Raw genomic sequence first — 24,082 nt, forward strand, 5'->3', positions numbered from 1 at the left:
CAGTGTTCCTCGGTGCCAACCCCATGGTAGCAGCGATGGTGACAGCACGGCAGACTGGTCATGGAGCTGGAAGGGCGGTGTGCTCCTGCAGTGCCTGCAGTCAGCAGCCTGTCCTTGTGCCACAACTGCCTGTGCCTCTTACAGATCCGCTTCCCTGCACATCACTGCCACCTGGTTTGCGTTCGCTCAAACTAAAGGCATTTGCATCTGCAAGCAGTGCTTGACGTGAACTCTCTCGCAGTGCAGTGTGCATTAGCCAGCTTGCTTTGGGAATGGGGCTGACTGTATCAGCCATGTATCAGTGCGTATCTGAGTGCTTCTGATCAGTGCCGTGCTGCTCTGGCCGTGCTGCTGGCTCACAGCAGGTGCCATCCCAGCTCTGTGGGGACTGCGAAGCACAGCCAGTGCCCCAGGCACAGGTACAGGACCAGGAATGTGGGAGTTTGTAGTTTGCTGTGAGCAGGAGAAGCTGCGCTGTGTCTGAGAGGTTCCAGCTCCCAACATGGGGTTACTTTGAGGAAAAATGATATTCAGAAAGTAAGACAAGTCAGTGTTTTAGCGCTGTCATCCTCATGTTTCTTCCCTGAGAGCTGCCGTCGTGTTCTGACAGAGGTGTAGCTGATGGAGTTGGTATCACTGCTAGTCAAATAGTATCTAGGAAAGGAATCGAAGGCCAGGATGTCTTAGGGGATCTGTCTATTGCTGACAAGGACTGATAGAAAGCAGCAGCAAGGACAGCAGTGGGTCCATAGGTTGCTGTGACAGCCCACACTGCTGCCCACCCAGTGCCTCTGTGCTGGGTGCTCCCTCAGGGACACCTGTGGCAGTGCTGGCAGTGGGCTCCTTCCACACAGCCCAACGACTGGGAAAATGGAACCCTGTGCTGTTTCACTTTGGAAAGATCAGTCTCACACCATCCGAATTTCAAGAGGCAAGCCCCATCCACATGCACATGTGCAGTTTTGAAGATGCTGTGTCTGCCCTCGCTACTTTGCAACTCTCACACAATGTCATCAGATAGGACTGCCACCAGCTCGTGGCAGCATACTCACTGACCAGCCCCTATCCACGTGGAGCTGTGTCTTACTGTGAACATCCCTGAGTCTCTGCAATAAAAGGCTCTCCATCATGTCTGAGCTCTCGGGATCACATTGTATAGTTGTTTTCTCTTAGAAGTGGAAGCAACATGTTTGGAAACGTCAGCAGCCTTATGTCCCTCTGCACAAACACATGGCAACCCTTTGCTGCTGTGGCAAGCTCTGCGTGCTTTTCTAGGATGTTGGTGTTTTGTGATCACAAAGATTGCCCTCGTTCTTCAGCAGTGCCATGAATGGTCCATATGAGAACTGGGTGACTGTATGAACAAAAGCAATGATGAAAACTATATAATTTGGTTGGAGAACTCAGATGCCTTCTGGGAAGTATCACATAATACCCAGCATGAAATACCCCATCAAACACAGACAGCACAGCAGCGTTGGGCAAGAAGTTTGACCGGAGAACTGATTATTGATTTCAAAACATCCCAGTGCAACATGGCCACAACAATCCCAGGCAAAACCGAAGTCCTTGAGAGAGAATCCGAGTGGTGCAGACATGCTGCTCGCAGGACTGCTGCTGTAGATCACTTCATGCAGATATGCAGCAGCTGCACCAAGTTTCATGCGGAAACATGCCTTTATGTTTCATGTAAGTGCGGGCATTGGCACTCACAGGGGAAGGAAGGAATGCTGTCTGAGAGCAATATGGAACCTTCTGCATCTGGAGCAAGAATTCCTACTGACTTGTATTGAAAGTGAAGGAGTGCAGAGCAGCCTAAGAGGTGCTTTTGTTGCAGTGACTTAGGGAAGCTGAGGATTAGCTGTGAGTTGGGCTACCTCCTTACATCTCCAGGGATGGAAAAGGAGGTTGTTTGTGAGCTTGTACTGCTGCTGTCTGCAAGGTAGTTGTCCTGAGGATAAGGATGCAGTGATTTGCCAGAGCACAAATTAAATTGTTCCTTTTACACCTGGCCTTTTTAAAAATCTCCACTGCTGCTTTCCAGCCAGCTGCAGGAGCCTCGGGGGCTTTGTGGGCGATTTCCCAATGCAAAGAAAAAACACGTTCACTACACAGTGATCCAGGCATCCTCTGGAAGATGTCTGGAGATCACCAAAACTAAGGAAGGATATTGAGAACTGACCTCCATTCATAGTCAGATACACCAAAACCAAAAACATTGGCTGCCCCGTCTCAATGAGATGCGAATGGCTGTTGCTCGAAGATCAGTGTTGGATTGTGATGGCACAACAAAAAAAATAAAGCCATGGATTTTGGCACGGGAGACCCCTGAAATGTCACTTTGAAAACGGTGGTGTTCCCATAAGGAGCCGGGCCTCATTTCTGCCAGCACAGCAGCCCTCTGGCTGAGCTGCCCACCCACCGCTGGGGAGAGCCCTCCCTGCAGCATTCACCGCCCAGAGCTGCTCCTCTTTTCAAGCTACATGCACTCACTGAGAGGTCTTCTTCTGAAACCGGGCTTTTAATTTATCTGAAACAAAGCAGCGAGTGTTTGGGAAATAGGTTAATTCCTTTCCATTTGCTCGGGATTCGAGATGTCGAGGTTGTTGAGCTCTTTTTGCTAGTTCAGCTCGGAGCGTTCCTGCGGTGTTTTCATCTCTGAGATTTCCTTTCATCAACAGGAGCCCGCGATGACTTTCTGCTTTTGGGCAAAAACTAAATAGAAATTTGTAAGGCGATCGCATTACTATTTAAGAAGTGCTGGAAAAACGAATCAATGTTGCTGTGATCTCACCTACCTCGAGACTGCAGGCAAATCACGCCTCGTTGGTGTAGTTAAATTTCCCAAAGCAAGCCTGGATGATACACGGAGCTCCCATGTATTGTTATTAAGCTTCTCTGAAACGATTTTCAAAGGACAAAAACCTCAGCCTGCTGGGGAGCTTAATGCAGCCAAACTCTCACCTATAGACTTTAAGAACGTGCTGCAACCCCTTTGCTAAACCATCTGCCCTGCTGTTACCAAGTTTTACCCAATATTCAAATGAAACTTATTCCTTTTCAACCTTTGCCAAGCTGAGGTTATTAAGAAAGAGATACAAATTAAAAGGATTAAAAATGCAGCTCTAATTAAACACATATGAGCAGTTAAGAGTCAGCTCTGCCCTGGTTATCTGCGCACAGAAGTATCGCACACAGCTTAAAGTAGCCATGGACTCCATCAAGCTGAAGGCACCACCAAAGGCTGTAATAACAGCTGTGTGCTTCTCTACAGCTTTTCCTGTGTAGCACACTGCTGCTGCTGCCATCCCCGGGGCCTTGGTGATGGTGTGGGGCAGCACAGCCCCATAGAGCCCTCCAGAACACAAAGTGTGACAGGAATGCATTGAGCCACTGTGCCTTCCTGTGACAGAAGTGAGTCAGAATCTCCTCGTATGTATCTGAACAAGCCTGGAAGAGCCATGATCACAAGCAGCGTGTGGGATCACAGCTGGGTATTTTAAGGGATTAGAGGGGGATTAGGGCGTTTGTAAATTCCTCACCAACCTTTTGCAGAGACAGGATGGAATAGTGTGTTTTTTTTCCAAGAATTCACAAGCAGGAACTGTCTGCTAAAAGCCTTTATTCCCCTCTGATTTGTGCTGGGTGTGGATCGCTTTGTGATTCTTCGTTAAAAGGCAGCATACCTCAGCTCATCAATCCGGGCTGCACATAAACCCTCCTCTGTACAATTTCTGATGTGTTTCAAGGGCTTTATGCTCCTCACCAGGAAAGGGAAAGCTTCCTGGTGACGGAGCATAGCAGGTCCTTTCATTGCCTTGCTGGTGCTGCTGCTTTAACACACCCACCCGGGGGAATGGTATCACCTGGGGGAAAAAGGAGTGAATTCCGGTCCTCGAGGAGTGTTCAAGAAAAGTCACTCATGTTCCAGTATTTCTGGGGCACACATCATGACTGGCTTCAGAAATCACAGCGAAGAACCAAGGCTCAGCAGACAGGCTAACAGGACTTACCTGCTTGTTGTGGGAATGAGATGAAGCTGGACAGGACAGGAGAGGAGAGGAGCAGCCTGCCTCATGCCTGCACCCAGCTGCACCCATCTGACACAACATTTGGATACAGTGCATGTTAAACAGCACAGCTCAGAGCATCCGTCGCTCATAGACAAATAGGAAACGCTATGTAAAAAAAAAACACCTTGCTTGAATGGGTCCATTTTTCAATATTCTATCTGGCTACCAGTTGAACTTTGTAGGGAGAATTGTCCCACGGGTAGGGAGCTGCTGCAGCACCCGGTGCCAACCTGCTTGCTTTGTGATGAAGGTGAGACTTCCTCTGCGCTCATCTCTCTTTCTTTGTCCAAGATCATCGCCTGGTTTGTGAGCATGGATCCAGCTCAGGATGCTGCAGGTGGTGCTCGAGGCCGAAGCTGATGCTGCAGGATCTGGGGGTGTCATCCTCTCCTTACAGTGCTGGGAGGGCTGTTCTCATCTGCCTGCAGCCCTGCTAGGGATGGGTAACCAAAAGCTGTGGGCAGCAGTCTGTGGTTAATGATTTCTCCTAGAAGAAGGGACATCCAAAGCTCTGAGCCTAACAATTCCCTCTCTGTGTATCTCATCACCATTTCTTTAGCCAAAAGCATGAACATTACTTTGGGTTAATGTGAACTTAAAACACCCAGGACCTGGGTGTTACCAGCCTGTGTGTGACCACTTACTGCACTGTGACTTCTGGGTTTGCCTGGAAAAACTCGAAGAAACGTATCTGGAGGAGGGAAGGAGTGGCTCTGGGTCAGCAGCTGTAGTGCTGGGCCTCCAGGCTGCTGGGGCTGTGACTCAGTGGCAGTAAAAGTGGCAGTGCCACCACGCAGCCCAGGAGCCCCATGGGGCAGGCAGCTTCTTCGCTCCCTTCTGGCTCTTTGTTCCTTTTTAAAGTACACTCGGAGTCGTGTTTATTTGCCAAACTCCACGAGGATAAGTAGGGCACAGCAATGTTAATTTTTGTTCCCGTTTGTCCTCTGGACTTGGCCTGTGAGCTGCAGCCCAAGGCAGGCATGGGGAGGATATCGGGCTGGAGCCGGGGACAGCCATCACCCCTCGGGAAATAGAGCAACTCATCTGCGTTTAATTAACCCGGAGAAGGCTTGGAGTGACACAACCACCTGTAAGGGTGAGCAGGGCAAGCGAATGGGAGAAGGGTCCCAGATTTAAGAGTCCTCCCTTCAGAAGCAGGGAGCAGTGGCTGCTTACGAGCCCGGCAGTAGCCCAGCTCATTGCTAACCCGCAATTACATGTGTCCACATTTTTGCCGTGTAATAGAAAATATATAATCCTGAATATGTGGTGGACTGCTTCTTCGTGATAGCAGAGGCGAATTGGGAAACGGAAGCCATTGGGGGCGTGGGGGTGATCTCCAAAGGGGCGGCGTCGGCTCTTCTCGGGCTGCTCCTCTCCGCCGTGTTTTAATAAATCCTGGGTGACTGAAACTGACCTTGAGGTCAGGAGCCTCCGATTAACAGCCAGGAAATGCCCTTCCCATTGGTCATTATTGCCTAATTAACAACTTGAAATATTTCACAATAAATCTCAACGACACAAGATGGCCATTTCGAGGGTGGGGGCTGCAGAGCACTTGGCGACATTTGCATTTAAAAGCCCCCAGTGAGATGCAGAGGGCCGCTGCATGCCTCAGCTCTTGCTCACGTCTCCATCCCCGTCTGGGCTCCAGACTCCCCGGCCCTCAAAAGGGTTTGGCGGAGACAATGGCGAGAAATGGCCGGCTGTAAGGCCAGGTATTAGCAGCCATCGCCACGACGTCTGAAAAGGCTTACGAAAGAAAGCTGCGAATGGCAAAGCAGGCTCAGGTCGGCCCATCCCTGCCTCAGACAGTGAATCCTTGCCTCGAATCCACACCTAGGGCTGGGTCCCCGAGCGCTCCGGGTGGCCCTGCGACAGATGGAGCGATTCCTGCTCCCTGGATCGCCTTCAACCAGCACAGTGCCCAGCTGTAGGGGTCCCTAAATATCACGCTGAGCTTTCACAAGCCTCGCAGCCCACGGCGCTGGTGGCACGGGGAGAGGTCCTCTGGAAGAGCAGCAGCCTCACTGATCTGAATGGCAGAGGGCACTGTGACCAGCGCAGCCCTTTGGGGGAGGATGATGATGTGAGTCGATGTTCCCCCATGTTAAGCTGCCAGATTGAATGGGTCAAGCCAAACGCAAACGCAGCTGAAAGAGCATTTGCTGCTGCAACTAACTAACGCTGAAACGCATACAGATGCAAGACAGGTGAATACCATTTTAACGCAGTTTGTGATTTTATTTTGTTCTTGTGCATACTTGGGCAGCAGTCAATGTTTCCTTTGGTTTCCTTTGGATAACGAGTGCACTTTTATTTGTATTAACCACTCATCTGCAACGAGGACAAAAATCAGAGAAGTAAAAGCAGCCTGTGACTGTGGCATGGCGAGGGGCAGGAAGAGCAGTGCAAAGCCAGTGAAGTTTTTCTGCTGAGAGCATCATTTCAAAAGGGCACAGAGCGATGGGTGAGGAGTAGACCTTGGGCATCCTGTACCTCCTGCTCTGCCCTGTCCATCCCTGTGCTCTGCCCTGAACAAAAACTCCTGGGTATTCCTGGGTCATGTTTGCTTTTTGCTCAGACTAGTTTCCCAGCTAATGCTTTTTGAAACAGCTTTGGAATTAAGATTTCCATATTTATGTTCCTATTAACATAGATATATTATAAAACCTAATGAGCTTATGTAACAAATTGCTACATTACCTTGTTAACAATTCAAGAGAGGATCTGTACTTAGGTAGATAAGAATGGCATTTGCAATGGCACCAGCTCCAGTAAAATTACAAGGAGCATCAATTGCATGCTTCAGGTCAGAGACTGGAGCCAGGAGGTCTCCGGCAAGGCCCAATCCTGCCGACAGGTGTGTGTGTGCTGTGTGCCACACCAGAGCTTCAGCAGGGCCATGCAGCCTGCACCGCAGCATCGCCATGCTGGGCCGTGCAGCCAGCAGCCCATGGCCAGGCCTTGCTGATGGATCCAAGGTGAAGCGGTGGTGGCAGACCCAGCAGCACCTCTGTGCCGTCACAGACTTCCTGTTTTGAGCAAGACCCTTTGGGCATGTCTGCAGAGAGCAGAGCTTTCTCTGTTCCTGCTCTGGGCTGGATGGATGTGTCAGAGGGCTTGGGAGGCTGCCAGCCATCTCTCTGCCGGAGCCGGTCAGCCTGCTCCAGTTGGGAATCGGTGTTCTGGGCACTGCGAGGGCTCCTGGAGCTCCCAGATCCCATCTGCCCAGCTCGGGGCAGGGGCAGGGTGAGCTGGAGGTGTTCATAGCTTGTAGATATGCTTTACATTTCCGTGTTTCCTGCTGCCTGGCTATAAACAAGGAAATACTGCATCCCTAAACTTTGGGAACAGGAGCACATCATGCTGCTTGCATGCACGGGTAGTGCAGATCTAGCAAAGGCCGTAGAGCACAGCTGATGTTCAGAGCCTGCACCAGGACACTCGTGTTCTCTGCTTGCTGCAGATATCCCCACTGCTGACCAGGTTTGTGGGCACAATACATGCTCCAGAGAAGATGGGAATGGCTTTTAGAACGCGAAGGCTCAAGAGTCTGAAGTGGCTCCTGAGCCCCTTCCTCCCCCAGTCAGCACAAGCAGTTTGGTACAGACAAACTCCTGCACTGCTGCTCTTCTGCCTGGTCTGCAGGCAGCTGTGCAGAAGCGGGGAACTCACCGCTCCCTGCCATGCTCTGCAAGGACTCCCTGTCACCATTTACAGGCCACCATAGCAGGGCCAGGTTTGGGTTCCAGAAGGCAGTGCAGGGCTGGCTGTGTTTTGCTGGCCACCATAGTGGCTCTGCTGGCATTATGGGCTGGCTGGGAAAGGGCAGATGACACCTGCCGTGCCAGAACGACACTGTCTTGGAAACCTAGGAGCAAACTTGAACTGCTGCAGAGATCTGCACTGCTTGTGATATTGCTCCGAGCTGCTCTTAACCACACTACAATAGATTTACAGTCTGGCTGAAACACAAGCAAGGATTCCTTTGGCAAAACTGTGCTGGGATAAGCTATGCTGACAGAAGAGCACTTAGCTGGTGTATTCTGTGTTTACACAAGAGGAGTGCTTTATCGGTCTAGCTATACTGGCAAATCTCCCCTCGGGCTAACTTGTCTTCTCTCTGCAGCTCTGCTGTGGAGCTGCACGGGCAGAGTCCCTGAGGAGGGGTGGGTTGCTGGGGGGCTGTGGGATCCTGGCGGTGCCTGGCAGGCACTTTGCCAGCCCTGACACATGGGCTGCAGCCCAGCCAGCCCAGCACCCCTCTCTGCAGACACAACGCGCTGCGGGGGAAGCCATCATTTGCGTGGGTGCAGCTTGACATGGTTGGAGCCCATGTCTGCCACTGGATTTGCATCCATTCAGCTGAGCTGGTTTTGTTTTCCAGCCATGATTGTTTTCAATTCTAATGCAGCCGAGCACAAGGAAGTGGCGGCCCTGCTCTTCTCTCAGCACTGGAGCTGGCTTTGCAGGGCGACCCGCCGTGCTGCAGCGATGCGACCTGCGACTGCAAGAACTCTTCCCCAACGTCAAAATTTCCTCCCATTCCTCGACAGGCTCTTGGCCCACTGCTCCCCAGAGCAAAATTCCCAGTGCCCAGACGGAGGGAGCAGCTCTCCTCACATCCCTTCCTCACCTTCCTTTGGCTGCAGTCCAAGGCTGTGCTCCTTAGGGCTGTTATCTCAGTGCTCGACCACCACGTCATCCCACGGGACAGATTTGATCTGGACAGACGTGGGCCCAGCGCTGCCTTCCTGCTGTGTTAGTCAATGCACGTGCTTATGGGCAGCTTTGGTGCTGCTGCTTTTCTGAGTTGGCTTTGGTGACAGTGTGATGGACCACATCTGAATGCAGTGATGTGGGCAAAAGGCATCTCATGCGGCATAAAGCTGCTGGTACCAAGTTAACATCAGCCTCTTTTTTTAATTGTACTGGTAGAGCAAATGTGTACTGTCTCAGTGCTTTCCAGTGGCAGATTTGTGTACTAGTGGTAAAAGATTTCAAGCTGGTTGAACTATTGCTCAGAGGCATCTGGACACTGGTTCCTATATCATTTGGGACAGGAACATGCAGCTCTTCCCTGAGACAGTTATGGCACAGATTGGAAATCCAGCAAACACTTTTCTTACAGCATTTAAGCTTCTGAGGACTGATCTGTGCCAGGCACTTTTCTCTGCTCCAGCAAGCAGAAATTGAGAACAGGCAGAGAGAGCTGGGAATCAAGCATGAGAGCCACAGCTGCCTGACCACAGTGGTGCTCCTGTGCATAACTGTAATGACAGCAGGCACACGAAGTCTTGGACAGTGGCTGCAGGTAGAGGGAAAAGGGATGATGGCAGAAAAAAAATTGCATTTCCAAATGTCCAAAGATGCCTGAAATGCTGCCTGAATTCAGACTTGAACAGATGAACCTGCGTAGTGTGGGCTCCATTTTATTACTGAATAGTGAAGGGTTTTAATGCAAATGCAGTCATTCAGGCAGCCCAAGTCTGTCCTTCTGTAATCATACCTGTATTCAATTAGGGGAACACAATTAAATGGTCCAAAGTGATGTGAATTCTTACACCTGGGAGTATCTCCCTCGTGTCTCTGCAGCAATAGTGCTGCATGAAGTTTTGCGAATCATTTTGCGTAGGAAAAGAAAGAAGCAAATCATGCCTTGCAAAGGTTTCCTGCAGTGACTGTAATGTCATCACAGAGCCTTGTCTGTGCAGATACACCAGCAACATCAGGTCCTACATTCCAACACCAGGAATGCAGCTCGGAGTGGGCTTGGAAGAATTTGGAGCTCATTTGCTGGCAGCCCCTCACTGCTGCATTATTGGTGTGACTACAGATGATGGAGTGCAATAGGGGTAGAGTTTTTATCAGCAGATCAATGCTTTCTGCCCAGAGCTCTGCCCCTCTCACCACATAGCAGTGCTGCAGCTCACCCAGCCCTGCCAGCACACCACCAAGGAGGAAATGTGGTGCCAGCAAAACCTCTGCATTTCCGATACGCTGCAATTAAGAGAACACCTGTGGTAATCTCTGAGCAGGGATGAGTACTAGAAAAGAGTGGCCTTTGTGTCTTCTTTGCTCCTCAGTGGTAAAAAAGAGCGAAAGGCTCTGGGGGTTTGTATTTGTCTCCAAATGATTTTTGCATTGCTTTTCTCCTGTATGGCATATCAGATATGTGTGTGATATCAGTGCATGCGAGTTCAGATTTCCTCTGCCCCAGTGCTGGGTGGAAGGCTCAGATGAAGACTATGGGGAGGGATTGCAGGTTTTCAAGAATCTGGACTACAGGAGTAAAAGAGAAAGCAAATTTGTTTTCTTCTTTAAATTGCCCTCAGGGAAAATCTTCAGCTTCAGCACACGTGACCCAATTTCTCCACATGGAGGTCATTCTGATTTCATTATCCCTTTGGGATGACTGAAGAGAGGCAGGTAAGTAGAAAAAAGGTGAATAGTTCTGTAAATTCCATTTGTACCATACAGGTACTGCCTGCATCTCTTCTAAACTCCCTAGGCATGTGTTTTGAAGCATCTCTGAAAGTAGAAGTTTAATAAATGTGTCTATCTGGATTTCTAACCTCACGTGTGTATACATACGTACATGGAGAAGTAGGCATGTGGTGAATGCCCTGCAGGATCCCCAGGGCTGGGACGAGAGCCCTTATATCCCATCCCACTGTCAGAGGAGGGACTGTCCCCAAACCATCCCCACTCTGCCTCAGCTGTTGCCTTCTGAAAGTGTGCTGCATCATTTAAGGCATCAGACTGTCTGCATATGCCCTGAAAGCAGAGGAAAGGATAAGGAGAGCATCTAGTGCCATGTTTTACCGTGTAAGTACAGCGCAGTGGCAGTGCCCGCTCCTTTTTCTGATAGGGCAAAAGGAATGGAAGGTTCACATTTTCACACTGAGGAATTTGTATTAGCTGCAGCCTGAACTGTGCTGAGCAATGGTTTTTCAGCTCATTTCTATGCCTGCATTTGAAATATTTGCTTTTCTGCTGTTTTGGCCTATTGGAATCCTTCTTTTTGTGGCACTGGCGCTTTAATTCCTATTGTAGTATAGGCAGTTAGCTGTAGGAATGCGTGATCCATCGAGGCTTTATTTTTTAAAGTATGAATTACGCATATCATGCCAAAAGCTGTTTCTCTTTTTGCTTTCAGAAGGGAGCTAGATGTGTGTATTCTGATTTCTCATTTAGCACTATGGTGGTCTGAACTTCACTTTTTTGATGTGGAGCCTTCTTGCAGCACTGACACACACAGCCTGCTGCTTCCTTTGGAGCAGCGCCGGCTCATAGCACCAAAGCTGATGCCGTTGCTGTTCCTGCTGGACGTAAAACAGAGGGAATAAAAAGGAAAAACGAAATCATCTCTCCAGCATGGACAGACACAGGCAAAATGTCACAGCCCTGAGGAGGAGCATCATGGGGTAGTCAAGCAGGGGTCTTGGGGAGCATAACCCCTTTCTCCCTCATTCCCACCTGCTGGAACCCAGCACTGCAAATGTTGCTTTCACTGAAAGGATGAGATGGAAGTAAATGCAGCTGCAGTGACATTCATGGTCATCGCCTGCCTCCGAGGCACGGCCAGGCTGAGAGCTGGGCTCTTGCTCGCCCTCCCCGTGCTGTGGCTCAGCCCCATCTCCTGCCGTGCACAAAACTTTGTGCGTGCAGCTCCGTGCAGGAGCCCCGGGCAGCCGTGCCTCGCTGCTAAGCCTCTGCCACATGCCATGCCACATCTAACCTAGGGCCCCGAAGTGCCGGGTGTCAAAGTCTGTCACTTCTGCCCATGCATTGCTAAGCACAGCCTCCTGGCGGGCAGCACGCTATGGCCGGGGGACTCTGCTCCTCTGGGAGAGAGCGGGGAGGAAGCAGAGCTGACTTCGCGTTTATTAAGCAAATTAATAGGTTGGGAAGAAGCAGCTGCGATGCGGGCACGCTTTCCCCTCGCCTCCTGCATTAGTGAGGGCTGGCAGAGAGGCAGGCAAAGGGCACCGACCGCACGTTCCCAGCCCACAGCTATGAGCTGGGGGCAAAGGATGCTCGCAGTTCCCTGTCCCGCCTCACCTCCGGCGCCGCTGTGGTTCTGATGGCCGGGGGTAAAACCCGCTGCCACCTCGCGGGGTGCGGGAGGGATCCCGGTGCGCCGCTGGCGCCGGAGCCAAAGCTGCCGGGCCGCCACGCGCGTAGAGAGACTCCCGCCGGTCAGGGATGCTCCCGGTGCCGGCAGCCACGGGGAAATCCCCCCCTGCACCTCCAGGGCGGGCGTTTTTGTTTGGTTGGTATCTCGGGGGGGGCTGCGCAGGCGCGCTGCTCTGCGCCCAGGTGCTCGTGACTCCTTCCCCCCGTAGACCTGCAGGACGGGTCCGAGCGGCAACGATGTGTTCTGAGCTTAGCCGGATCCCCGCCCAAGGAAGCCCCCCATAGAGCCCGGCCGGGCTGAAGTTCTGCTCTCCCAGCGCTCCCCACACGCGCCATGGAGTCACACGGAACGACTCCGGGGCCGTGGAAGTCTTTATGCTGCTCTGCGGGAGCCGAAGCGAAAAGCCGGGCAGGTTTCTGCGGCGTTAAGGACAGAGATACGTGCGCGTTTAAATAATTTTTTGAGGAAGGAGTATGTAACCAATTAGCATCCCCACGCTCTCCTATAATTGCTGCCAAATAGGAAAACTACCGAGTGGGACAGCGGGCTCTGCTGTGCTCCCCGAGAGAGCGCACACCTGGGGGTGCTTTACGGCCCCTCGGGAGGATGCAGCCTCGTAAAAAGAGAGCAGTGAGGGGGAGCTGAGCCTGCAAGCAGCCGGCAGCCCGCCCTCCTTGCAAGTAGGCGACGTCAGCAAATAAGGGTACTGGGTTTTTTTTTTTTCCTTTCCTTTCTCCCCCCCCCCCTTTTAATAAGTCAGGAAAGCTGCCACCTGCCAGCAGCCGCCTCTCCTCCCAGCTGCTCCATCGCCTCCCGCCCAGCCCGCTTCTCTCCGGGTTAGGTGTGAACGTGGGGGGGCTGCAGAAAGCCACGCTTCGCAGCGTTCCCTTCCCCCTCCCAACCTTGGGAAGAGGCCCGAGGTGCCCCGAGCATCCCTCGATAGCAGCACCGGCGCCGGGCCGGGCTCGGCAGCGCCGCTGCGGGGTCCGGGGATCTCTACGGGAGGGGCGGCTCGAGGGCTGCGCTCCACACCCCGTGCTCAGCCTCCTCTGCTCTCTTGGTTTTCTAGGAAGCCAAGGCGTCCTTTTGTTTTGGTAATTTCTTCTAAATCCCTCTTTCACGCCTCTACTTCTCTATATTATACATATAGGTATACGTAATCAAATAGTGAGCCGAATTAGTCTGCGTTCTTTGGTCCGCTGAAGTAAACAAAACGCAGGTGTTCAGATCTTGAAAACACCAAAAAAGAGGAAAACTGCGTCGCCCCTCAGTGTGACGTTTGCGAGCAGAAGGGAAACTGGTAAAAACGCCCACGTTGTTGCACCGCAGGATGCCTTCGGGAGAAAGGAGGGCGATCTTCCCAAACCTGGGGAGCTCGACGGTTCCCCTCCTCGTTTCTCTTTAAATCCATCTTGTCCCTTTAATACAAATGAACTTTAAGCTCCCCCTGTCTTTTATTATTTAGATTCCTAGTCTTAATGACGCCAGGAGCCGCGCGAGCACACTCGCTAATAATCGTCGTGAACTGCATTTCAAAGAAACATCCCTGGAAGAAAAACACCGTCGTTAAAAAAATAAATAGATACTCCACCAAAAATGATAATGCGAAGTCGCTGCTGCTGGGCTCAGCGCAACGCTGCAAATCAGCACCTGCGTGCCAGGTCGGGCTGATAACACCGCCAACGGTTACCTGCAGCAGCCCCGTCCGCCTCGGATTTATTTTTGGATCGTTCATTTAATCAGGGAGAGGTGCTGAGGGTGTTTGGTTTTAATTGTTATTGGCGGTGGTTTTATTATTATTATTATTATTATTATTATTATTATTATTATTATTATTATTTCTTCCCCGATCTTCAGGAAAAAAAAGTGGCGGAGGTTCGTTCAGGTCGGGATCCCGGCGTGGTTCCGCCCGCAGCCTTTCGGAGCAGCTGCCGGGCACGAGAGCTGCGCACTGACCGGACTCGGCTTTGTCCCGAGCACAGCAAACCCGCAGCCGCCGCTCTCGAGTAAACGAGCTGTGATCCGGACCTTCGAACACTGCGAGATGTCGCTGCTTTTGAGCACGACGTTCATTTTGTCCGAGGCGCAGCGCCGCAGGGATGGGGCTGTTGCGGGGGCAGAGCTCTGTGCCGTCGGATGGAAGCGCGCTGCCTGAAAGCCGCGGCACCGCCCGCACCGCCGCGCATCGGGGACGCTCCATCAGCGTTGTTTTACCTAGGAGGGATTGAGCCCGGCTGCAATAACCTTGTCGGATAATTAAGCAAATTATACCTTAACCATCGGTAGCTTACAAGTTGTAATCAGTAATTCAAACTCCCGACAATTATGCAAATCGAGTTCGGGCTGCGCTCGGACTTTTTCTCGCTTTTGCGGCGAGGGTTTTGCCGGCGTTCCGAGCAGCAGCCGCCGGAGCCGCGTGGGTTGGGAGTCCGGGCGCACTTCCACGCAGGGGGGGGCGGCCGAACAAACAGCGCGCCTCCCACCAAGAATAAACCACAGACACGGAGAAGGAACGCGGCACTTCAGGGGCTGCCCTCCTCGCAGCGCTCCCGCAGGCGGTGCCCACGCGTACCCCTTCCCGCGGGCCGGGGCCGCTCCGAAGGTGGGGGGGGGAGTCCGGCTCCGCGCAGCCTCCGCGGGCGCGCAAGGAGTGGCTTAGGGCCACGCCGCCTCCTGAGTGGCTGCCGGCCGCGGCTCCCGAGCCATCCCTGGGGAGGAGTTATGATAATCCTATTGCCATTAAGGGCGTCTGGGCAGGGAAAAAAACCCGAGTGACCATTAGCGCGGGGGTTTAGTCCGCCAGCAGCCTTCATGCCTGCCAACTGAGCTCCGTCCGGGGGGCAGCTCCTCTTCCCCAGCGCCGACGTGGATTTACCGCCCGTGGGGGGGGGCTGAGCTCTCGTCTGCTTTCGGTACCGCACACCTGGGTTGGACGCTGGACGCCATGTTGTGGAAACTGGCAGATAACGTCAAGTATGAGGAGGACTGCGAGGTGAGAGGCGCGGGGAGGGGGCGGCGGCGGGGGTCGGGTTGGCGGTGCGGGGCAGCGCCGCGTTGTGCGGCCGCGGGGCTCTGCCCGCTCGGTGGCGGCCGTAAGCGTCCTTCCGCCACACGGAGTCCCTCCGTTCCCCGAGTCTTTTCCTTTTGCTTTTTACTTCGTTTAGGATTTCTAATTTTTTTTATTATTTATTTATTTATTTCTCCACCAAAACTTCTGGATGTTAAAATAAAAAGGGGCATCCCCGTTTGTAAGGAGCCGGAGGCAGCGCCTTACGGCACGGGGTTTTGCCCCGTACAGTGAATCGGAGCAGTAAAAGTGGGGAGGACGGAGCGCGCAGCCCCGAGCACCGCAGCTGTCGGACCGCTCGAGGGGAACGGCCGTAAGGAAAGCCGCCCTGCGCCCTTCCCGCAGCCCCGCGGGGCGATCCCGGGCTGCGGTCTCAGTCTGCCCGGTTCTGCCGGTCATCGTCTGCCTGCCCGGTTGCAGCAGATTATCTGTAGCCCTCGCTTCACGCGCCATTAGGACCCTATTCATCTCCTATTAACCAGCGCTGTTATTTTAACGACCGTGAAGCCTGAAACTGCTAAATCTCGGGATCAGCTTCATGTAGACTTTTAAGCTTTGACTGCTGAGATTTTGAAGTGGGGGTTGGGGGGGGGAAAAGCGCGTCCAGTTCCGACCGGGCGCTGAGAAGCCGTCGGGGAGCGCCGTGCGGTGCTGGGAATGGAGCCTTTCCGCGGGCGCGGAGCCGCCTGTGCTGCGGGTCTGCGTGGAAGCGGGCCGGTGCCTTTTATTATTTTTTTTCTTTTTATTTTTAATGGTGGTTGTAAGATGTTGATAGGTTCTTGGAAGTGTAGGGGTTACTGCGGTGTATTTGTGATGAAAGTGGTGGGAGTTGGTTCTTAACCTCTTCCCTACAAGTTGGGTTGATTTCCTACGAAATGCCCGAAAATAGAGAAGGGCGGCTTTTGCCTCCCCCTCTCCTCACCCCCCGCTCCCTCCCAAATTGTTCCCTGTTGTCGTGCCTCGAGCGCCCGGCGCCTGCCGCCAGCGGCCCGGCAGCCCCTGACCGCCGCCTCCCTTCTCCTCCCTCCCCCTTCCGTGTGATTTCCAGGACCGCCACGATGGGAGCAGCAACGGCAACCCGCGGCTCCCGCACCTCTCGGCGGTCAGCCAGCACCTGTACAGCCCGGCCCCGCCGCTCTCCCACTCCGGAGCCTCCGACTTCCAGCCTCCTTACTTCCCCCCCCCTTACCAGCCGCTGCCTTACTCCCAATCCAGCGACCCCTACTCGCACCTCGGGGACCCGTTCTCCATCAACCCGCTGCACCAGCCGCCGCCGCCGCCCCCCAGCCAGCAGCAGAGCGCTTGGCCCAACCGCCAGAGCCAGGAGCCCGCCGGCCTCCCCCCGCACGGCCGGCCCGGCCTCGTCCCGCACCTCTCGGCGCTGGAGAGCGGCTCGGCCGGCGGCCGTCGGGAAACGTTCCGGCGCTCCGACCTCTTGTTGCCCCATGGGCACGGCCTGGATGCCTCGGCGCTGGCCGACAACCTGGGGCTCCACGACATGGCCCATCAGATAGAGGATGTACAGGTAACCACCCCTCACCCCGCAGCCTGCAGATGCCCGAGCGCTCAGCCCAGCTTCGCCGCCCCACCTTCGGAGCGAAAGTCGCTTTTTCTCTCCTCCCGGCCCCTCAATGGGGCGGGTGGGCTTCGCGACCCCCCTCAATTCATTCCTCCTCACGTCTCAAGATGCAAAACTTTCTCCCGTTTCTATTTGCAGAACGTGGAAGACCAACACTTACTAATGCACGACCAGACAGTCATTAGAAAAGGTGAGTACGGCGGCACGCTGCTTGCTTTCCCTTCTCAGTGCTCACGTTGGGTGACGCAGCGGCGCACGGATGCTCCATCATCTCCTAAAGCGGAGCTGGGGGTGGTTCTGTGTGTGCTGCCTCCGGAGCGGAGCTGGCGACAGGGGCAGCTCGTCCCCGCCTGCCGGTGGTCGTGCCCCCCCTCCCCCGTGTGCGCGGCGGGGCTGAGCGTGGTGCTGCAGCTGTTACCAGGGAGCTCAGCTCGGTAGTAGCTCTTTTTCTTTTATTTTTCTTTTAATCCCCCCCATTTCCCTTATTTGCCATCAGCTCGGTGCGGTGAGCCTGCTTAGCTTTACCTTAATCGAAGCGGTTTTGTAGCCGGGGAGCGAGAGCAGCAGTGACTCAGTGCAGGAGTTTGGTTGTAAGGCTTTGGGGAGTTCTTTTTTTTTCTTTTTTTTTTTTTTCCTCCTTTTGTTTTTAAACAAATTCGTGCTCAAAAAAAAAAAAAAATATATATATATATATATATATATATATATCTGTGGAGGTTTTGCTTTGAAGACTTCAAACGAACACCAAACTGAGGAAAAGCAGAAGTGCCGGGCAGGGCGCTGATTGCTGCCTTCAGCTCATGGGAGAGCGATTTCGCTGTCAGATGGAGCACGGCCGAATCCCTCCCGTCGGGGACTGCAGCCCTTTAACCCATTCGGAGCCGTGGGTCAGCGGGGAGTGCTGATCTGTGCTGCATTGGCCCCATTCAGCCACGCACAGCCGTGTTTTGCTTTCAGTTCTCCTTTGGGTTTAATCCCCCCAGTACTCCCTGCTATGAATTTGCTGGGGTTCCAGAGGCGTTCTCTAGTGTGTCTGTGGTGGAGGATGAGCCCGGTGGAGTCTTTCCCCTGTCCTGGCTGAAGGATGCTGGCACAGCCTACAGCTAGTTCAGCTTCTTAGAAGAAGGGATTTGCTAACTCGCACACTGCTTCGTAGCTTTTTGGGATAGGACTGAGAGATGTTGTGAAGGTTATGTGCCTTTTATTTATTGTTTGTAAGCCGTGTTCTCTCGGCAGCTCCTTGCGCTGTGGCAGACCACTGCTCTGTTCAGCAGTTCAGTGCAGAACGAAATCGCTCTCCTGCCCTCCCCCTGCACAAAGCAGACCCTCTTCTCGCTTTTCTCTCCGGTTCTAAAATACCCGCTGCCCTCCTCTTCCCACAGGTCCCATTTCCTTAACGAAGAACAGCGCTCTGAGCCTCCCGTGCCAGAAGGACGGACTGATCGGAGTGGTCATAAACCCCAACGAAGTGTTCTGCTCCGTGCCGGGGCGGCTGTCCCTCCTCAGCTCCACATCGAAGTACAAAGTGACGGTGGCGGAGGTGCAGAGGCGGCTCTCCCCCCCGGAGTGCCTCAATGCCTCTCTGCTGGGCGGTGTGCTCCGAAGGTACGCTGCAGCCCGGCCAGTATTTGTCACTTGTATGACAGTATTCTTATTTTCCCCCCATGTGCGTGTTGTGTGATTGCAGCCAGATGAGGACAATGAGGAGCTCAGAGCCCTTTACCAAACTTCGGCTTTTTAAGAAGCCCAGCAGCGCTGAATCCTAATGGGCTTTGGAAATCTGCTTTGCTCTTGTGCCTCGTATGGGGAGCAGTGCTGCTCACAGCCCTGACAGCAGCGCTCCTTCTCTGTGTAACAGTGGATTTTGTCTCTAAAACTGCTGCTGGTGGAGCTTTCCAGTTCCTGTAACAAACCGTCTCCTGTGGAACGATTTTTGGATTAAATCTCACGATCTCGTTTTGCCTTTACAAAGATGCTCTGTATGTCTGGGATTCTTTTTTGTTTTGTTTTTTAACACAATTTGGCTCCTGATTGTTCTACAGCTGCTGGTTTCAGCAGTGCAGTTTGACACGTTTTGATTTTGACCTCTGCTGTGTTTCATCCTGGCTGGTTTGTAGCAAAGCGTTTAAAAGTAGGTCATTGGGAAAGAGCCTGCTTTTTATCTTACCCCCAGTAGAACCCTATTGAATGTCAGTAAATGGAATTTCTCATCTTTATTTAAAAAAAAAAAAAAAAAGTATCTTGAAGATAAATAAGACTTTTTTTTTTTTTTCTAATTACAGAGCCAAATCTAAAAATGGTGGCAGATCATTAAGGGAAAAGCTGGATAAGATTGGTTTGAACCTTCCAGCTGGTAGAAGGAAAGCTGCAAATGTGACACTGTTGACATCTTTGGTGGAAGGTCAGTCCTGAACATGTCTTAAAAATAAACATTCTTTCCCCCGTGCGCAGCTTTTTATCCTCCTAAACAAAGCACGGGAAGGCCAAGTTGTCAATGGGCTGCTGGGGGGGTTATTTTGAAGTGAGTGCAACAGGGGGGCACCGCAGCGACTGCTGTGCTGCCTTGGGCTGTGCTCCCCTCTGCCCCCAGCCCACCTGCCTGCACAGGGCTGCGTGCCCCCACCATAGGGCAGGGTGCTGCAGGGAGATGCCATTCCTCCCGTGTGCATGCCAGGCTCTGCAGAACACCCCGTCTGTCCAGTCTGTGCTCCCTGTTTGGGGTTTTGTCTGAGGGTGTGTGCAGGGAGGGCAAAAGGGATGAAACTGGGTTTGGTTCCCCACTGGGAAACTGGAGAGATGTGGGGCAGCTGCTCCGGTGCCCGGCCCTCCCTCAGCAGCGTCCTCAGAAGCTTTGCTAATAAATGTAGGCGTATAAAGTGAGATTTATAGCTTCTGGCTTCCTGATGGGAAACTGGAGCCCCTTTAATCTGCAGCATGTTATGTGGACCCTCTTGGTTAAGTGGAGTTGAAGGGTGTGTGTATATATGGATGTGTGTGGCTGTGGGTTGTGTTTGTTGAAAGCAGCTCCTGGTAGTGGTACAACTTAAGGGGAGTGGAAGCAGTGACTGAAATATGAGGAATGGTCCAGCATTGCCTCACTGCTATTTCATTGCTGCACAAACTGGAGTAATACAGCAGCTTCCATGAAAAGCACTTGGAATTTGGATTTGAGAGCTTCTGTATGTATGCACACACACACACACAGGCATTACATGGAGCACCACTTTGTGCCAATCCATTTTTCTTAAGCCTGATGAAATTACCCTAATAAAAAAAAAAGCTGACTTATTTGCCTTTCAAAGGTGGTTATTATAAAACAGAGCTAGAAATGCATTAAAGGGAAAAATTTGTTACGTTGGTGGAATTTAGTTGCATGTTTTCTTATGTATCAGTGGGACATTAGTTGTAGAATAAATTCCAGTCTTTGCTCTGCAGTGAATCTGCATAGAGACAAAACCAAAGCTTTTCTTTCCAGTAAGACGACAAGGGAGTTCTATTTTGTAGCTGTCATCATGTCGGTTTTTCTTTCTTGATGCAAATTTACAAAGAAGCACTGATAATTGCTGATCAGAGGATGGTGATGGATGGTATGGTGAAAAAAACAGAAGCGTCCCTTTCCAAACGAGAATAACACTTCCAGCTCACCCTGCTTTAATTTACCTGATCTCCCAGCAATAAATAGGCAGTAACACATCTGTAACAAGCTCTCCCTTCTGCCTGATGCAGGTGAAGCTGTGCACCTTGCTCGTGACTTCGGCTACGTGTGTGAGACGGAGTTCCCCTCCAAGGCTGTGGCTGAGTACCTGACCCGGCCGCACATGGGCCGCAACGAGATGGCCAACAGGAAGAACATGCTGCTGGCTGCCAAGTGAGTGGGGGCTGGGGGTGTTGCAGGAAAACGTACCTTAAGGTGTGACAGAAATGAGTGCCTGGGGGCAGGTGTGGCTGGGAAAGCTGGGAGCGGAGGGCAGACCTGCCTGTGTGTGTATGTGCAGCTGCACGGAGCTGCTGGTGGGCACAGGGGAGCAAGGGCAGCTCAGACACGGGTCCTGGCTGCTGTCAGCAGTAATAGTGGGCAGGTGTCCATAGCAGGACTCCAGGAATCAGAAGCTGTGGATGGTCCCATTTCACTGTTGGAGATGAAGATCTTCAGTGAAAAAGGCAGCCTTTAGCAGATGGGAAGAGTCCCTGTTCTTTACTAAATTCTTAGAAATCTCAGGGAGGGGAAAGGTGAAGGAGATGCTCTATTAAAGCTCCTCTGCAGGACACCTGTATCCGAATTACCCACATGCTGAGCAGGGCAGTGGCTGGCAGCATCTGTTACTCCTGTTATAAACCAGGGGCTGGAGTGCTTGCTGTCCCCTGCCATGCTAAGGTTTAATCAAGCCCTCTGTCCTGGTCTGAGATGTTTTCTGGGTGGGGTTGGTGCAATTTCTTGCTTTTGAGAGCAGCAGTTCCATGCAGAGGATCTGAGAAAATCCTGTTTAACTGATGAGAAGAGTTGCCCTAGTTGTGTGCTCAGGTTAAGCAAGCAAAATCCTGTGCAGAGGTTCTACACTCCACCTGTTCTTGATTTAATCTGGCTTTCCCTGAGAAAGAGACTGCTTTTACAAGACTGTATTTCTTAGAAATAGATTATCTCTTTCCTATAGCTTGAACTTTATGCTTTCTATTGAACACTAATCCTTTGGCTCCTCAGTATTATTATTGGCATTGCTATTAACACCAGTAACAGTCATCTTTTGGGAGATGTTTGTGATTGAGAAATTCTGATAAAGTGATGATTCTGTGAAGATTGCTCATCTCATGTGAAATCACATCAAGGGGACAGATTTACAAGCAGCAAACAACATATGTTGGAGCGTTATTAACCATTCATGTTTTGCCAGGCATATGTGTTCGTGTTTGCAGGATCAGGGCCCGGGTCCCTATTAAACAGAGCATATACACATAATGTGCACAACTAGACTGAGTCTCCTGTTCAGCTGCTTCAGTCTTCTTAAATCACTGGGCTGCAGCTGCAGAAGTTCTCATAGAATCTGGCCCTAAACCTGTGCTCTGCCTTAAATCCAGAGCAAAGGCTGTAGAGCTCAGCCAGCAGCGGTGGGGTGCTGCTGTGCAGAGTGGATACGTGTTGGTGTGACCCAGATCAAACAGCAGGCTTGTCAGGAACTGATCCTAAGGAATAAGCATTAAGTTTAGCTTGTGAAGAACACCCCTATCTTGTTGTAATGAGTTTCTGAAACTCCGTTCCTACGTATGGCCAAATAGTTGACGGGGACTTGCTGGTTTTATTTGCTTTTGCACACATTTGCACCGTGGTGTAAAGCACACTCACTTTGTGTCTTGCAGGCAGATCTGTAAGGAATTCACAGACCTCCTCACTCAGGACAGAACTCCGCTGGGAAACACGAGGCCCAGTCCCATCCTGGACCCTGGCATCCAGGGCTGTTTGACTCATTTTAGCCTGATCACACATGGCTTTGGGAGCGCTGCCATCTGTGCTGCCATGACATCCGTCCAGAACTACCTAAATGAAGCATTAAAAATAGCAGACAAAACATACATGAACACTGGCGACCAGAGCCCCGCAGAAACCAACAAAACCATGGATAAAATGGACAAGCACAGGAAGTAAAGGAGAAAAAACAGACTTTAGACTCTTCCTCCTTAACGCAGGCTGGGATCTTCTTGCCGGGGGGAACGTAGCAATTTGGGTACTTTTTTTTTTTTCTTCTTTATTAAGAAAGGAGGGAAAAGGAAACAAGAACAACAGAATCATTCAGGATCTTCGCTCCTCCTGGATCCGGGAGACAAGTCTTTCCAAAAGCTGCAGTGTCCCTTGTCTGTGGAAGCAGTGACCTGAAGATAAGTACTTGGTACCCGTGTGCTGCCATCCTTTGCTGTAAAAGTGGTGCTATAAGGGTTTCTGTTGGAAATAGACAAAGAGATGAAATACATAAGATTGCTTTCCCACATCTCGGTACCTGGTGGCAACCAGCTTTGTGTGTAGTTCTTAAGAGACAGATTTTACATGGGAGGTTATTTGTTATCAGATAAATGTTCAGGGTTTTATTCTCTCTTAATGCAACAGCAGCAGTAAAGCAGTATTAAACAGTGCTATATAGATTGATGTACATTAAAAATTTTTTACAAACACCTGAAAACAGTAAGATTTTCTCTTTTTTCCTTTTTCCCTTTATTTTCAGATTACCATAAGAGAGTGCTAAAATCCTGGTGGATAAAGTTATCTGATGGCATTGGTCATACTTATTTTTATGGAAATGTTCAGGCTTTTAAACACTGCAGTAATGTTGGCTGCAGTGGAAATTATCTCGGTATTTTTTTAATGAGGATCAGTACAAAATGAAAACTCCTAGAAAATTCACTTTCTGTGTTTGAGGATATTGCAGCTTTATTCACCTATTTATATTGTCTTTTTGTTTTTTAATTGGGGGGGGAACTTGGAAAAATAGGCACATAACTTTTTTTTTTAAAACTTTTTTTTGCCTCGTAAGGCCAAAAAATAATTTCCAGGGAGGCTTTATGTGTATTAAGGGAAGCAGTGTGTTGAATGTAAATAGTAATTTATGTGTAATTTAATCGGATTTGTAAATAATGGTGAACTTTTTAATACTTTTTTTTTACAAATGGGTTTTCAGATTTTAATTTTGGTAAGTATTTCAAAGGTAATGGGTAAGCTAAACATATCTTTAGGTTTATGCACAGGTATGTTATACAGGGTATTTAAGACTTGTTTGTTTTTTTAATATTGCGATTCTTGCCACTGAAAATGGAATCTAATCTGAGGTGTGTGCTCACAAAGCAGCAACTTTGTGCATCATCCACCCGGCAACTGAGTAGACATGCAAAATGAGTGTGTGAGTTCGTGTGTATGTGAATAATGGAGGTTCTGAACTATCTTTACATATTTGTAAATGTTCCGCTATAATGCTGATGTATATGATAACCATATAATAAAAAATATTCTGGATAGAAGCATGGAATGTTTTGTTAACTGAGAACAGTTTTGGTTTTCTTTCTATACTTGGGGAATGTGGGGCGAGTAGCACTAGAGGACATTATGTATTGAGTCATAATTGCAGCACTTTGTTCAGATTAACAGAACAGAAATACGGAGCTGTTTGCCAGTAAAACTAATGGTTTCAATTAAACATGCTATGTATCTCCAAGAATCCTTTTTCTTTTTTTTTTCCCCC

At 51.0% G+C, this 24,082-nt stretch overlaps 1 protein-coding gene and 1 long non-coding RNA gene across 2 annotated transcripts; one reads left to right on the forward strand and one right to left on the reverse strand.

The window, feature by feature from the left end:
* Window positions 1-11,518: 11,518 nt before the first annotated feature.
* LOC128081075 (uncharacterized) lies at window positions 11,519-14,734 on the reverse strand. The gene is made up of 2 exons (XR_008206971.1): window positions 14,508-14,734; window positions 11,519-14,430 (listed from the first exon to the last, which is right to left on the reverse strand). It is a non-coding gene; the product is annotated as an uncharacterized LOC128081075 (long non-coding RNA).
* A 254-nt stretch (window positions 14,735-14,988) lies between these two features.
* On the forward strand, window positions 14,989-23,861 carry TFAP2C (transcription factor AP-2 gamma). The gene is made up of 7 exons (XM_052683987.1): window positions 14,989-15,208; window positions 16,332-16,808; window positions 17,001-17,052; window positions 18,245-18,467; window positions 19,145-19,263; window positions 20,589-20,730; window positions 22,215-23,861. Exons 1-7 carry the CDS (start codon window positions 15,161-15,163, stop codon window positions 22,498-22,500), a joined length of 1,347 nt encoding a protein of 448 aa, XP_052539947.1. The 5' UTR covers window positions 14,989-15,160; the 3' UTR covers window positions 22,501-23,861.
* Window positions 23,862-24,082: the final 221 nt, after the last annotated feature.

This window comes from Tympanuchus pallidicinctus, unplaced genomic scaffold (genome assembly GCF_026119805.1).
Source record: "Tympanuchus pallidicinctus isolate F22 unplaced genomic scaffold, pur_lepc_1.0 scaffold20, whole genome shotgun sequence".
In the NCBI taxonomy this organism is placed as follows: Eukaryota; Metazoa; Chordata; class Aves; order Galliformes; family Phasianidae; genus Tympanuchus; species Tympanuchus pallidicinctus.

What these genes read in the sequence shown, in the direction of transcription:
- TFAP2C (XM_052683987.1), top strand. Translation starts at nt 15,161, where the DNA reads ATGTTGTGGAAACTGGCAGATAACGTCAAGTATGAGGAGGACTGCGAG. An exon ending in CTGGGCGGTGTGCTCCGAAG is followed by an intron (nt 18,468 to 19,144) that starts GTACGCTGCAGC and finishes TTCTAATTACAG; the next exon opens with AGCCAAATCTAAAAATGGTG. An exon ending in AACATGCTGCTGGCTGCCAA is followed by an intron (nt 20,731 to 22,214) that starts GTGAGTGGGGGC and finishes TGTGTCTTGCAG; the next exon opens with GCAGATCTGTAAGGAATTCA.